The sequence below is a fragment of the Fulmarus glacialis genome, unplaced genomic scaffold, assembly GCF_000690835.1.
Source record: "Fulmarus glacialis isolate BGI_N327 unplaced genomic scaffold, ASM69083v1 scaffold40004, whole genome shotgun sequence".
Taxonomy (NCBI): domain Eukaryota; kingdom Metazoa; phylum Chordata; class Aves; order Procellariiformes; family Procellariidae; genus Fulmarus; species Fulmarus glacialis.
This window is the reverse complement of record NW_009208091.1, coordinates 420-15,719: the sequence shown is the minus strand read 5'-3', so window position 1 is coordinate 15,719 and position 15,300 is coordinate 420. Positions and strand designations below refer to the sequence as shown.

General features: G+C 37.3%; 2 protein-coding genes across 2 annotated transcripts; one reads left to right on the top strand and one right to left on the bottom strand.

Annotated features, from left to right (window-relative positions):
* Nucleotides 1-1,034: 1,034 nt before the first annotated feature.
* On the top strand, nt 1,035-2,830 carry PNRC2 (proline-rich nuclear receptor coactivator 2). Its single transcript, XM_009576370.1, has 2 exons — nt 1,035-1,239; nt 1,993-2,830. Exon 2 carries the CDS (start codon nt 2,011-2,013, stop codon nt 2,431-2,433), a length of 423 nt encoding a protein of 140 aa, XP_009574665.1. The 5' UTR covers nt 1,035-1,239; nt 1,993-2,010; the 3' UTR covers nt 2,434-2,830.
* A 2,064-nt stretch (nt 2,831-4,894) lies between these two features.
* On the bottom strand, nt 4,895-13,673 carry SRSF10 (serine/arginine-rich splicing factor 10). Its single transcript, XM_009576369.1, has 7 exons — nt 13,574-13,673; nt 11,697-11,796; nt 10,504-10,507; nt 9,875-10,037; nt 9,527-9,580; nt 9,253-9,354; nt 4,895-6,117 (listed from the first exon to the last, which is right to left on the bottom strand). The coding sequence occupies exons 4-7, from the start codon at nt 10,024-10,026 to the stop codon at nt 6,099-6,101; spliced, it is 327 nt and encodes a 108-aa protein (XP_009574664.1). The 5' UTR covers nt 10,027-10,037; nt 10,504-10,507; nt 11,697-11,796; nt 13,574-13,673; the 3' UTR covers nt 4,895-6,098.
* Nucleotides 13,674-15,300: the final 1,627 nt, after the last annotated feature.

Here is a 15,300-nt window from a genome sequence, read left to right as displayed (position 1 = left end):
AAAGCGGGGACGGGGGTCCCGGCTCCCCGCGGGGTTAGGCGGGACGAGGGACCGGGGGGGGTAGGCAACGTAAGAAGAGAGACAGTTTGGAGACGAACAGACGGAGCTCTGGCAAGCGCCGAGGCTGTGAGGGCCGCTCCTGTGGGAGCAGACAGCTGCTTGGTTTGTGCTAATAACATTACCTCGGCCTTCAATTTTAGTCACGACAAGGCGAAAGCTGGAAATGAAGATAGGCGGCTCTTCCTGGAGTTTTTGTGGAGAGGTGGGCTGGGGGTGCTGATGACTCTGAAGAGTGACACATCGATTAGAGGGAACTGAACAGATTGGAGTGCCTTAAGATTAAAATCCTCAAAAAGATTTCAGGAGAAGATGAGCCATGGGCTAAACAGGGAATTATTGTAAGAATTAATAAGGAATTACTTTGCTAACGAAGGTGGAAAAAAAACCAGAAGTGGAGCTCTGTTGTAATGGCTGGAGGAGGGTTTGGGGGTGCGAGTGGTTTCGTGGGAAATGTTGGGACACTCGGGGTCAGTTTCTGTGGGCAGTAATTCTGGGCGGTGCTTTCCTGTTCTGGTCCCAGAGTTAGGCGGGTGAGTTCTCAAGGGATAGTTTTCAGGATTTCTTTGTGCTCAAGAGTGATGCATTGAAGCACTAGTTTCCTAAGAGTTCATCCCAAAGTATTTTGCATTGTATATTACTTTTTTCCCCTATTAAAAAAAAAAGGATAAGGTTCTTGCTTGCCTCTTAAAATACTTACTAAGATACAGAGACGCTATTCTTTGTGAAATGCTAAATATGATGTTGAAGTTTATGTAAGTAGAGTAAGATAAATACTGCCTTGTCTTTTGTTTGATTTTTTTGTTGTTGTGGCTTTTTTTTTTTAAAAGTTTGACGTATATTGTCATCTTTAACAAATAAGAGACACAACTGACTTTATGGATTCTCTGAATTACTTCAGCTTCCACCCCCCCCAATTTGAAAGGGAAACAATTGTTTCCTTAACCTGAATTCAAACTTCATTCTCATTTATGCAGTGGGACTTCTCCCTTGGAGCTTCTGTGCCGAGAATCCGATGTTGGGCTCGGCTACCTGGCTGAATACAGCAGATCAGCCCATGAAAACTTCTATTCCTAGCCAAAGGAAGGAGTCCAGCAAAAGGCAGCACCTACTCTTTCAGGCCTGGAAGCAAGAAAGGGGGCAAGAGTTGGAGAGTGTGGAATCTGAGAAGACAACTGAAAGGTAAATGGGGGTGGGAGAGGAATAGTATACTGTAGGAGAGTCAGCATGAAGGTGCCAAGTACCTTGTGATAGTATCTGGCTCTCTGCTTTGGAAGTTCAATTACAAATCGCTGCTTTCCATCTGAGGTTGTTTTCAGTTCACTTTGGGTTTATCAGAGTAATTCTTGGACTTACCAGAAAGACTGGGGGAGTGGCTTTATCAATGCAAACTTTGCCCAGATCTTTAGGTGTAACAAGCTTAGTTTAAATGTCTTCAGGATTAAATACTAACACCTTAAATTTGGCACCATATTTTGCAAGCAACGTGTCTTTCACATTCTTCCAGTAACACCTTTTGCTGAGGAGAAAAGAAGTGGTGTGTTTAGTAGTTGGGCTGTCTGGAGGACCAGTGTTTTCATAACTAGGTAGACAAAGCTGTTGATAAGGGCACTGGGGTACAGTTCCTGAAGGATGGATTGGTATATGACATGCTGGTCAGCCAGCAGCAGCAGAATTGTTAAGCCACTGTAGAGTCAGTAATCTCCCACTCGGAAGATTATAATTCAGTTCTCATGAGTGTGTCAGCTAAGTTCTTAGGTATTATTGAAGTGGCGTCCAGTAAAGGAGAAAACCCACTACTTCTAATTGATACAAGTTTTGGTCAGATTGATTTCAGTCCTCTTGCTTAGAATCTAAAAATTCTCTGAAATATTTTCTGTTTTAAAAAAAAAGTAGTAATGCAAACTCCACCGACTTTTTCCCCTGTTTTTACAGGTGACATTTAAGTTGAAGATGGGTGGTGGAGAAAGATTCAACATTCCAGTTCCCCAATCTAGAAATATCACCAAGAACCATCAACAACTTAAAAACAGGCAGAAGAATAAAGACCAGAATTCGCAGATGAAGACCTATATGAAGAAAGAAAGAGGACATGGATGCAACTCATCATCTGGTGCATGGCAGGCCATGCAAAAAGGGGGAAAGAACAACGTTCATTTCCCCAATAATCAAAATTGGAGTCCTACTTTATCAAATCGCAACCTGTTTTTCACACCTCAAACCAATCAGAACTATGCTGGAGCAAAATTTAGTGAGCCACCCTCACCAAGTGTTCTTCCTAAGCCACCAAGCCACTGGGTACCTGTTTCTTTTAAACCTTCTGATAAAGAAATAATGACATTTCAGCTTAAAACATTACTTAAAGTCCAGGCTTGAGATGTAACTTTTCATATTTTTAAAGTTATTTAAATTTACAGGGTTTCAAATTTGAGAATTGTTATTCCTAACTCCAGATGCACAGATATACAGAACTAGATGTTCTTGCTGCATGTAGTTAGTCACTTGGAAGAGAAGGGGGTGGAAGCTTACATTCCCCTAATGTTTTACCTCAAAAGTTGTGTGCTGTGTTCACTTCACTGTGAAATAGGTATTTTTCTCTATAATCTAATCAAATCCTGAACAGTCACCATTTATTGTATTTATTGTAAGTGTAAATGGGACTGTCTCCCAAAATTGGAATTGTGACTACTTTTTGGTATGGTATTAGAAAACCAGCTTTTACCTAACTTAATGCAGCATTAACTGGAAAAAAAATGCACTGAAAGCTTTAGTCAGGTACTTTGCTGCTTTTCAAACTTGCGTAAAATTTGCTAGTTAAGTAAAAACTCCGCAGAGCAGATTTGCTGAGCAGAGGAGGCCTCCACCTTGGCACTAGGTAAAACACAGATTGTTCTCGTTTATACCAGTGAGCTTTATTTGGCATGCTTGAATTGGTGGACAAGCATGTCAAGCCTGTGACTGAAACTCGGATCTAGGAAACATTGGTGTGTGTTCCTGAAAGGATGGACGAACACATCAGGCAAATCTAATTGTCTCTCTCCAGCTCTAGCAATACTTCATTGGAATCTCCACAAGTCAGACTGTGCCAACTGGTGACACTGCATTGCCAGATGACTGCCAAAAAATGCTAAAAAATCATTCATGTTCCGATTGCACTGCTGAGTTCTAAAATAATTTTTGTATCGGTTTTTAAAATTGTGAGAAAGATGGAGTAGTTACTTAGACTGGTCTTAAATCTGTTGCCCTGTAATAATTGTTTTAAGTTACAGTAGCGTGTGGCAGGTATTAAAATGTTTTCATAGGGAAGACAGAGCCATGTAAATAAATGTAAAACTTTGTAGCATATGTAAATTTACGCTGGGCTTTCCTGCACAGAAGTATTTTTAGTACAAAACTGCTGAATGTAAGATGACCATGTTGAGTACATGGCCTGATTTTAAAAAAGATATTTTGTTTAAAAAAAAAAAAAAGGACATTTGTGGCTATGCCCTTGCACTTAACATACAGTGAATATGCACGTTTTACTTGGTTGTGAGCTCATTTTTAAAGTAAATTCAGTGCAAAAGAGGCTTATTTAGAATTTTTTAATAAAATAAAAAAAACCCAAAAAAAAAGCTGCTCAAGTTTAAGATACTCAAGTTCTGAATGTATAGGAGAGGTGTGTATTAAATGATGAAAAAACAGTAAGGTTCAAAATCCAATGGGATGTTTCACAAGCAATGCGAATGGCTGAGATTGGGTGCTTGATGAAATTGAAGTATAACTGTTTCTAAAATGCATCAATGCTACAATGTTATTTTCTCCCAATGTTTGCTAAAATGTGTCATCGTCAGAATGGGAGAGGGGCAGTTGCCAGCATGCAGCTTTCAGTGCTGTCACAATTCAGTTGATCCTGTAATAGAAGCAACTGAACTGTGGTAACAGAATCCAAGGTTATTTAAAAATACAGCAATTACTAAAAAAGTGCTTTAACTTGAAAGGGAGTTTTGCAGATTGTGAAATGTTCTTTGAGGTGTCTTTCTGTACATTCAAAATGCATTGGCAGCTGGTTGAATGTTTACAAATCTATTGCTCCAAATAAGATGGAATTGGCGGTCTTTAAACTTGTCTTTGTGACCTGGATCTTCACCAGTGAATGAGCTTGTATCCCAGTTACAATTGTGTAGACTCGACTTCAAATTGTCAGTTACTAATGGCATACGTACAAATTGGAAACAAAAAAAATTTAAATAAACTAAACTTTTCACCCCCTACAAGGATCTATTTATTTTAAGATGGTAATGGAAAAGTGGGCTTACATCATTTTGGCAGCTCAAGGAGCTCTGACACTGATTAATGTATTTGAATGCCCCCTTTCGTATCCTTAACTGGCAGGAACCTCTTTACAATTATCTTTATCTGGTAAGACTCGGCAACCTGAGAACCCCAGGCTCGAGTTCTGTGTGTCTCTTCGGGCCGAGTGTCAGAACAAGCTGGAAATCCCTTCGCAACGAAGGAGGTTTTTTCAGCTACAGCCCTCATTCATGCCTCGCCAGTGATTTGTGAACACAGGGCTTGAAAATTAACAGTCACGTTACTCACAAAAGCAAAACAAAGCCTGCTACAGGGCTGTCAGGCTCTGCCCAGGAAAGCTAGACTAAGCGAGACAAGCTAGTCTGAGTAGATGCAGCTTAAGCTTAGCCCAGTACAGTTGTGATCGCGCTCTCTGCTACCTCTGAGGATGGGTCGCTGGCTGAGTGCTCTGGGCTAGAGGGAGCTTCCTCGGGTAAGGCAGTGCTTGGTGGTCGATCTCCAACAGACTACGGCTGTATTAATTAAGTCAGAAGGTGCTCTCAAGTTATAGTCAAAACTTGTACATTTTATTCCCAATTCACAGGGTTATTTGCACAGATGGAACACAAAACTCAAGAAGAAAGGATGTGTATGAATAAAACATTAGCATCTTTTGATCAAACACACTACAGGGTACATAGTCTTCCCTTCCTATAATAGTCTCATCAGTAAGAGCATCTTTAGACAAATATTATAGCAATGGACTACAGACTTTTTAAGCAAGTTACAAGATAAATGGAGAAAACCAGCAATTATTAATGGGTGATTATGTCCTAAAAATGTGTAAATTTATCCCTTTGTACTTCAAAATGTTAATCTGCAACATCCCTGCCAAAAAATCAAGTAGCAGTGCTGCGATGTATATCAATCCAATTGCCCTTCTCTGAACATATTTCAAGCTGTTACCCCAGACTAAACAAGTAAGAAAAAAAAAAAGCTCCTTCCAAGAAGAGAGCTCAAAATAACATTTAAATTGAAAATTTCCACTTTGAATAAAGCCATTATACTGTACATTTAAACATCTTTAAAAGACATAGAAAGGATAACATTTAGCTTTCAGAGACCAGTCTATTATAGTCCCTAATTTAAACACCCAGCTACTTAACCACTAAATTTAAGATTTTTAATTATCGGTTGGGTGCATGGACTTTTGGTGAAAAAGAAGTTCCAATAGAGCCTTCTATTACTGCTGAGATAAATCAATACGCTGCAGATATTTTGGAGCACAGCCATTACTTTCAGCAGAATTTTTACATACTACTTCAATTCTACAAATTTTGCAGGAATGACAAAATCTAGTTTACCACAGAAAAACATAATTCCCACCATTCTTGAGACTCCAAAAGAAAGATGCCTATACATGATCTTTTGTAGCCTGCGTATGTTCTTGCATTCCAGCTGTGCATAACCTGCAGGTAGCTTGCACAAGACAGGCTACTGCTTTTTTTAGAGCAGGACTAGGACACCTGCATCAAGGAAGGGAGATGTTATCTAGATGGGCTGTGGCTTGACTTGCATGAATGCGTAAACATTCCCTGCCCTTTTGGCCACATCCTGCTAACTCGTCCCCAACTGAAAGGCCCACAGAACAGCTTCTTCACAATTTTTCCATGGGAGCAAGAACTAGGACAACATCTTTATTCATGCACTCTTGAAACATCGTGGGTTTGTGTTCGGCTTTTCTGGCTTGTTCATATACACAAGTCAAGTCAAAGTTTAGTCCTACCTCTGGGAGAGAAAGAAAGAACCATCAGAACTGTCAGATACTACATTATACTTGCAATGAACTGGATTTTCAAAACAAAAAAAAAAATTAAACTCTGCTATACATAAATGTTGAGGCACACAATATAAGGACATGCTGACAAAATAGTTAAAGTATAGTTACTGTTACTCTCAAAGTAAGTCTCAAAGTAGAACCTCAGCCTGGACACAAAGATGTTCTCCTCCCTCCTCCCCACCCGTCCAGCTGTAATTCTGGCTGGACTAACGTGAACATGAATTACAGAATCCCTTGCAGGGATTGCAGGGATTGACAAAAACACAACCACACTTTCCCACGACACAGTCAGGTGGACCGCTTTTAAGCAGGATTTTAGTCTTGAAGACTATATTCATTTAAGAAAGCTGAAAAAGGGTGGAGTTCTCTGCTGTTATAAGCCATTTTTATGGACAGCTACAAGATAATCACAGCTCAACTTATGAAGTGTAAGAGTGGGTTTATCAAAGCAATTAAGTGCTTTTCAGAGTTGTTTTCATTCAGTGGCATAAGAAGAACCAGTTGTAAATACCACAAGTGCCAGGAGGCAGCCAAATTTTAAACGTCATCAGCAAAGTTTTACCACCTTCTAGAAAACCACTGCTGGCGCAATTTTTGATATGGCAAATACAAATTGATAAGGTGGATCCTAGAAATTTGGTTCTATAGGAATCTTCAATTGCTGATTTTAAGTAGTTCATAACCTGGCTAATAAGATCTGAATTATAACCATAGGGAAGTCCATCCAGCAATAATGAAAGTTAATGGAAAAGAAATTTCAATATATTAGACTAAAACATATGCTTATCACTCTTATTTTGTCTAGTACCCCTTTAAAAATGCGAAATGATATTTATTCAGACATTAGATGATAAATTCCTGACTTTACTGAAATACCATAGTAAGGATTTTACTCCATAAGGGATGCATAGCTCTAGTCCTAACCATGCTCTGGAGTCAAATTCTAAAGCTACAATAATTCCAGTGGATCAGTATTTCCTTCATTTTTTTATTACAGCATGTTTGCTAAATTTACAGCAAGCAGAAAATAAGCTGGGTCTTTAGTTATTTTGATCAAAACATTGATGTTTTAAAGGTAGTACACAATATTTGTTAAAAAGAACATATAAAAATACCTTTTTAGAAGCCTCTATAAGAAAGGAAATACAAAGTTTAATCCCACAACCTTCCTCTGCTAGAGCTGCACGCTACTGCTACAGTTTTAAATAGACTTTTTGCTGTTTTTAAACTATACATCCAGGAAAGTCTACAAAATTAAAGGAACGTGCATATAAATGATTGCATAGCAGAACATGAACATTAACTGCAAACAGTAAAGAAAAAGTTAGAAATACTATCAAATGTACAAAGATTCTAGAACCAACCCCCTAAGCACGTTCCACTGCCAATATTTAAAAGCCATCTGCATTTCTTCAAAGGCCCTGCTGAAAACACTAAAACCCAAACCTAAAACATTTCTCCAAAAAGGAACTTCTTGAAATCAATGTCTTTATATGCTACTACATAAGACAGCAAGGAACACTAAGTGTTTGACGCTGGCTTTTGAAGGTAAATAGAAAAAAACAATGCCAAAAGCCATTTTCATAACAAAGTTATCTTGCCTTCTAGAGAAATACTGGTAAGATTACACACTGGTTTTGTTATTTTTCACATTCAATTTACTAAATATACTGTATTAGTGATAAACTAAATAGCTAGAGATGCAGCTCTTGTTCATATCCAACTTCAAACATTTGTTCTTAAGTAAAATGAAATCTTGTAACCAAACGACTATCCATTCTGAGGAAGAAGTGATTCAGACTTGCTTGACCAAATACTTTTTGATGTGTAAAAGCAAGCCTTTGTTACTCTGGAAGAGAGATGGCTACAGTTTTATACCTATGAATACACCAACTAACCACAGGAGTCATTGGCAGAAAAGTTTAGTTCTTATATACTGTACACACACAACTCGAAACAATCTACTTGTATCTAACAGCAGGAAAACTAAGCAATTTTATGGTTAACTGCTCACTAAAATTTAGAATAGATACAAAAACTGCATAAAATGTACACACAACCTAATATTTAGTTGCTCTGCCATTTGCTGAAATCTGAATTTAATTTTCCATTTCAAGGTGTTTTTTTCCCCTCACACATTTAGTACTAGCAGCCAGGGCAAAAGCAGTGAAGCCTCTATCCTGACAAATCACGACACTGCACGATCTCTGAACGAGCTTCCAAGACCAACTCTCTCCCCATGTAGTACATGCAATGTTAGTACCATCTCTCCGGATGGCAGGGTTAAAGAGAAATCTCAAAAATATCTCTCCATAGAGCTCCATTTACCAACCTACTTGTGTTCAGTGGGCATAGAGAACACAGAAACCTGCCTTTGAACAATGGAAACAAAAAATTGCCAGTCTGCATTTCACAGCAGTCAGTGTTGCACTACAGCTGTCCAGTTTTCTGTTTTAATCACAAAGTTTAGCATTAAAGAACAAGTTAAACACTTGGTTTAACTGTTCAGCACAAACTGGTACCAATTTCTCTACGGGAATGACATTTTTAATAGGACAATGTTGCAAGTTACGATCAATCAAGTCATCACCAATATCTAAGCATTAAAAATGCAAATCTTTACAAAAATATACATAGAGACACCACAACCAAATCAGTAGCTGCCCATGACATTTAACCAAGTGGACATTCTCTCTCTCTCTCTCTTTCTCGCTCTCTCTCAGTGGCTTCTCAACACTGTTTTAATTTTAACCATTGTCGGCTACAGGGAAAACTGACAAAGAAAGTATTTTTTAGCACTGTTGCAACATCATATTCCTGATAATTTAAGTAAACTGAACTGTGTGTAAATGAATCTTACATGCCTAAAAACAACATGGATACACTGTTAGTGGCCACTGGACTTGGGACTAGTCCATGACCTTGATCTGGATTTTGACCTAGATCTAGAATGTGATCTTGACTGTGATTTGGATCTAGCTGGTTCTTTTTTTCTCGACTCCTTTTCATATCTTGAGCTGGCCTTATAGTGTGTTTTAGAATCTGTTTTAGAGGTGCCTCTAGATTTGGTGTGAGATGCAGACCTAGACCGTGATTTAGCCTTCATTTCTTTCTTGGGCTGTGACTTGGATCGTGATCTTGAATTGGACTTAGATCTTGAAAAAGATCGATTGCGGTGTTTGAACCTATCAGAATAAAGGGGAGAGAGGAGATTTGAATGTAAAAACACTATTCTTAGACATCTAGTACATAAAAAATTGTTTACCGTTTTTTGCAGGAGAAACTTTTTTTTAAACCTATAGTTAAAGGAATACAGTGATCTACTTTTCAATTTAAAGGGTGTAAAAAGTATTTTACCTATCATTGTCCGAATGGCTTCTGCTACGACGAGGTCTTCCAGTAGGTCTACTGCTAAAAAGGTATATCAGAAAAAGTAAACGGTGACAAATACCTATGTATGTATACAAATGCTTAATAAATTATTTTTCAAGCTGTGCATTTGCTTTTAGTTATTCTTCAATGAAGCACAGAATCATTTCATTCAGTATTTCTGATTTGATGTAGCATGCAACATACGTAACTCCCACAATTACAAAGTGAGTATAGAAAAAGATTATTCAAAATTTTAACAATTAAATAGTCAATGTGGTGTTTCTCCTCCAACAGACTGCTGTGCAGTTGAAGCCAAACACACACTACACTTACTTTCTGGGACTATACGATCTTCTATAGCTGTAATCAAAAGAACGACTTCTAGACCGTCTCCTTTCGTAACTCCGACTTCTAGATCTCCTATATCTGTCATAGTCATCGTAACGAGAAGAACTGTATAGGTTTCTCCCTTCCTTGGCTTTCATTTGATTTGGTGCTGCAAAAAATAGCAATATTTAACATTTTAAGTTAAAAAAGATGCCCTACTTTCCCTTTAGTGACACTACTAATCCATGTATTTGGTATTTAGCAGAAAGTCTAATTCAGGATTCTAGCAGACATGTTTATGAAAAGGACAGATGAGAGATTGCTGTATGCCATTTTCTTTTTGCCGCTTTAATCATTGGACAAAAATTAATGCAGCCTTGTGGGCATTATAAATCTAGGAAAAAAAAAAACCCAACCCCAAAAACCAGTAAGAAAGGACTAACCCCCCCCCAAAAACAGACACAGAACTGGCTAAGGTGATTTCAGGCCACCTGGAAACTGCTATGACAGGCCAATCCCATAACTGAAATATTGTAACAATCCTGAATTTACCCCAAAAGTGAAAGCTAACAAGGAATTAATTAAACATCCATTTTCTTGACTACACAGCACCACGCATTACACCTGATCCACACTCTTCTTTATTGATTAAGACAGCTTATGCAGAAGCAGCAACGGATGCCACACAAAGAGAAGTTTGATTCTAAAAGTAACCCCCCGCCAGTACAACAATGCACATTCACTCTACAGCTTAGTTATTAAAATCATTAAGAAGAATGAATGAACTTACTCGTCTTCTGTTGTATTTTCTCTAAGCAGCGTAGCTATCTTTCCCCTGTATTAAACCCCATTCTCATTCAAACCCAAATACCATGCTCAAAGTATTTTAAACATAACATGCTGTAATGAACACTGTCTGTACTAAACGGCTACAATTCTTATGTTTTAAGTGCTGCTGTTTACAACACCAAGGCAGATTTAGTTAATTTTTTTTCAGAAACTTAGAAGAAATCCCCATGTTTATATACAGGACAGAAGCTTGTCCTTCAGAGCATATAATTTCCATTGACTTCAATAAAAGTTAAATGTGCGCATTTGAGGGAAAGCTGGACAGTTAGGTTGTTTCTTTGATAGCTTTAACTGAAAGATCTTTAAGGCGCTTTTATTCCCAAGCTGCACATGAGTATTATAGTCCTGTTTTAGGTCAACAAGTATGTGTTAGGTTCACCAACAGCATGTTTTATTTTTATATAGTATCTGTATCTATCTATATATTAAGAATATGTATATGAATAACCCATGGAAAAGATGTAAGTTCTCTTTACAATTATCTGTTCAGAAAATAAGACTTCTGTTCCATGTTGAATTGAGATACCTTGAAATTTACTTTTATGCTGAAGCCAAATGAAAATGAAGACATTACCTCAATCCTGGAAATCGGACTGCACTGGGACATGTCAACACAGAATCACTAATATGCTTCAGCACAATATAAACATTGCAATACATTAAAACTGGGCTACTCATTTTGACAGGGAGAATTTTCAACAGTCTAGCTTTTTTTGCAGAAACACATAAAGCTGCACAAAAAGCTCTTAAGAATTTTCAGCTAGCAGCAAGAATCAGATTGTGGTAAGTGACCGTTATACTTAGTTATCTGTTTTTAATTAAAATGAGTCATTAATAGTTACTGGATGAAAAGCAAAACATCCACATACTATTTACATACAAGTAAGAACACATCACAACAATTAATAACACATGTAATGTTGCCTGGCAGTAAGCATTAAGGCTAAAATCACAGTCTGATGAAATACACGCAAGGCACTCGATCCCCCTGTGCAAACTGGATTTCTATTTGCCGACCACAAATCCACTTTCGATCCAAATTATGGAGAGCATCTTCTGCATCACGGACATCTTCAAATGTGGTGAGTGTTAAGGTACTTGGGAATTTGAGTAGTTTACAGATTTGGTATTTAAAATTAAAAAAAGAAATCAGTTATTTTCCAATTTTACAGGTTTTTTGTTTGTTTGTTTGTTTGTTTTTTTTTAAAGTTCTTTTGGTCATGCTACAGTACACACTAGTAAATTTTTTTTTTTTTTTAATTAACCACCAGCTATCTGAGAACTCCTATAATAAAATTAAAATCTCATCATATGACCATGAACTTATCCATCAGCAAGCAGTTGCTTTGCGATACTCTAACTTTTTTCTTCTCCCACTTGTACTTATGCAAGGAAAAAAAACTGGTATCCTTTTCAAAATACATTTGTTAATGGTCATTCAGTTCTCTCCACTACATTGACTTTGCTAAAATTAAACCCTAGTTCTTAAATTATGTTAGGCATATCAACAGCAAAAATTAACACGTGTCTATAAATTTTAGAATTGGGATAAAGCTTTCCTTTTTTTCACCAACTGATTTTAAGTTTAAATTACGTAATGCCATGGACATGTATACAGACCTTCAGCAGTCTGAGATAAAAGCATACGCTAAAACCCCTACACTATCAGGCAGGTCAGATGCTCAGTAACACAGACATTACTAATTTTAATCTGCAAGATTGACCACTACTGTAATTCACATGCCTTCTTCCAGCTATGTGACCTGAAAGAACGAATTGCCTTTCTCCTTGTAGCAACTCAGATCATCATCAGCATCATCTATGCAGAAACTAAACTATCATGTTGTAGGTATATATCTTGATAAACCAAGAACGAATGCACTTTCATTCAAGACCACAGTTACAATAGCACTCACGAGAGAAATATTACAGGTTTTGTCAATGGACTAAACCAGAATCATTCATCAAATTACTGCTTACGTGACAAACAGAAGAAAAACTGTTATTCTGTAGGATACATCAGGTATGACTCCTTTAATCTTGGCCACCATTCAACTTCATCTTGACCTTTAACTCTTTAAGTGCTTGTCAGAAGGACTTGTCATGAGATGCTTGGCCAAAAATGACAGATGGCTTTATCTTTTACTTTGAAAAACAACCTTTTCCCCCTTTTGTAGATAAAGCGAAGCTTTGTCTCCCATTATGGCTTGTCCTTCTTCCAGCTTTTCTTTATTTTTTCTTTTCCCAAACTCTCCCTTCTCTTCAAGCCTGATCCTTAAGAGGTCTTTGGCTTGTCTACTTGCCTTAATTGTTGAACTCTACTCTAAAGGTTCTTTCATGCTTTCTCTTTGGGGTCGCCATTACTGTACAGCTTTACATTCTGAGGCAACAACAGAGGACAGTAAATTAGGGGACAATATTAAAGAAAGAAGTTCACCTCATTTTTTATACAATCTGATTTTGATCAAGTGATTCCAGTTTCCATTTCTTAAATTAACAATGAATACCAGCCACAGTTTGCTAAGCACAAGTTTACTTACATACCAGTGATAATAAAAACGTGCTAGACAATTTTGAGTCAGTGTTAAATTTTCATTTAAATCATGTAGTATTAATTTCTGTGACATAAGCAAGCTTTTATATTACTGGACTTGATTTAAGTTTTGCAAAAAGGCAAAGAACAACTGAGAGAAGTTAATCTTCAAAAATAATGAAACACCACAATATAAGTAAGACACTTATTAGATACAACACAAAAGTAAAACTGCTTTTTCATTTAGATTTGTTACCTCTTACACAAACTTGAATTTCAAACTTCAACACCCCTCACTAATCAGCCATCTGAAGAAAGGATATTGAACATAAGCAAATCCTCTGGGACGACGAGTGTAGAAGTCAAGTGGAACGTATACATCAACTATAGGCCCGTAACGACCAAATTCACGGCGCAAGTCTTCAGACCTAGAATATCACAAATATCTTACATGTTGTTTCACTATTTAAGGTGTTACAAAACATCCACCAAATTAAAAAATAGTAATAATTTTTTTTTTAAATCTACAACCAATACGACCACCCATCTTTTTGGAAGCAGTTGGTAGAGGATGAATGTAGCAAAACGTTTTTAGGGAAGAAAGTGCTTGAGCAGTTCATTGTTAAGCAACACACTAGGCTTTTCTGAAACACTCAAAACTCAGGATGCTTAAGATATACCCTGGCATTTTGAAACCAGTGTTCAGCATAACTCTACAACAGAAGCGTAAACTGAGAAGTGACACATATTAGTGAATTCAATGCAGGATGTACTAGCAAAGGTTGGCAGAAAGTGAAAAGAAGCATCTAAGAATTATTGTTATTCAAGTACCTCATGTAACTCTTGACAATGATTTTGCAACATGCAAACATCAACTGTAAGATCCAAATAAACAGTACGAGAATAAACCAAACAAACTCATTTCCATAGAATAATCAATACTTACAACCACATCAAATAGAACAAAACTTGAGTGAGCAACCATTCATGCCCTTAGGATAGCTTTTCCAAAGAGGTGGCTTTAAGAGAGCTGAGCACAAAACTGATGAACAGATCTGTAACTATACTTGGAACAACTACTGTCTCCTCAACAGAGAGGTTTCTTAATCACATCAGGTTCCTTATATGTATTTTTGTGCCGTTTGAGGACAATAACCTGTATGAGAAAGACTGATGTAATACCATATTTATGTGGTATGAAACAGTTACTACTATTCATTTCTCTTTCTCATCGGTTGGGAAAGAATCTGCAGTGCATATAGTCAATGACGGCAGAAGGCAACTACTGACAACCAACACCAAGATCTCACAATGAAACCATCTCTAAGAAGAATGGACCGCCTAATCACAAGCTTAAGGTGAAAGCCTCAATAGGACCCACATTATTTTACAAAGTTTGGAAATAACAGTCCTCCCTGACCTTACAATAAAATAAACTACCAGGAAGAGGAAAGAAAATTCACTTTAAAAAAAAAAAAAAATTTGAAGCTATTTACGCTTTTGACCACAATAAGGTTCCTAATTCATTCCATCGTGCCCATGGTACTGTTATTTGCTGAACAACTTTAGTGCAAGCTGCCCAGGCAGCAAGTTGGAAAACTCATGCTTTGCATTTTATACAACTAGACCTTACAGGCACTTCCATACAAATGCTACAATAATTAACAACATAAGAGTGCTCTAACTCACATGTGCATTCTATACTAATATGCTCTATAAATGTTTCACAGCTAATAAACACAAAAGGGACACGATAAACTGCAAAACGGAAATGGATAAATCTAGCAGTTTACTGAAAATATCCGAGCAATAAATAAGAACCTGTGCAATACACATTTTAAAATTATTTCAATTCGCTATGAAAAGTTATTTCACTAAGTTGCTGCACATATTTAGTTCTTACGGAATTTTGCTACAAATTATTACGGAGAAAAAGCATTGTCGTCCCCCCCCCCCCCCCCGACTCTACAGTGAGTGTCATAAGAGGACACGATACATAACAATTAATGCAATAACATTCCACCCAAACTGGCAGCAAACTAACGGAACC

Excerpts from the sequence above, each read along its gene's own strand:
- PNRC2 (XM_009576370.1), top strand. The coding sequence starts at position 2,011 with ATGGGTGGTGGAGAAAGATTCAACATTCCAGTTCCCCAATCTAGAAAT.
- SRSF10 (XM_009576369.1), bottom strand. The coding sequence starts at position 10,026 with ATGAAAGCCAAGGAAGGGAGAAACCTATACAGTTCTTCTCGTTACGAT. Across the intron at positions 9,581-9,874 it reads AGATCGTATAGTCCCAGAAA|CAGTAGACCTACTGGAAGAC; the intron begins GTAAGTGTAGTG and ends ATACCTTTTTAG. Across the intron at positions 9,355-9,526 it reads AGCCATTCGGACAATGATAG|GTTCAAACACCGCAATCGAT; the intron begins GTAAAATACTTT and ends TTATTCTGATAG.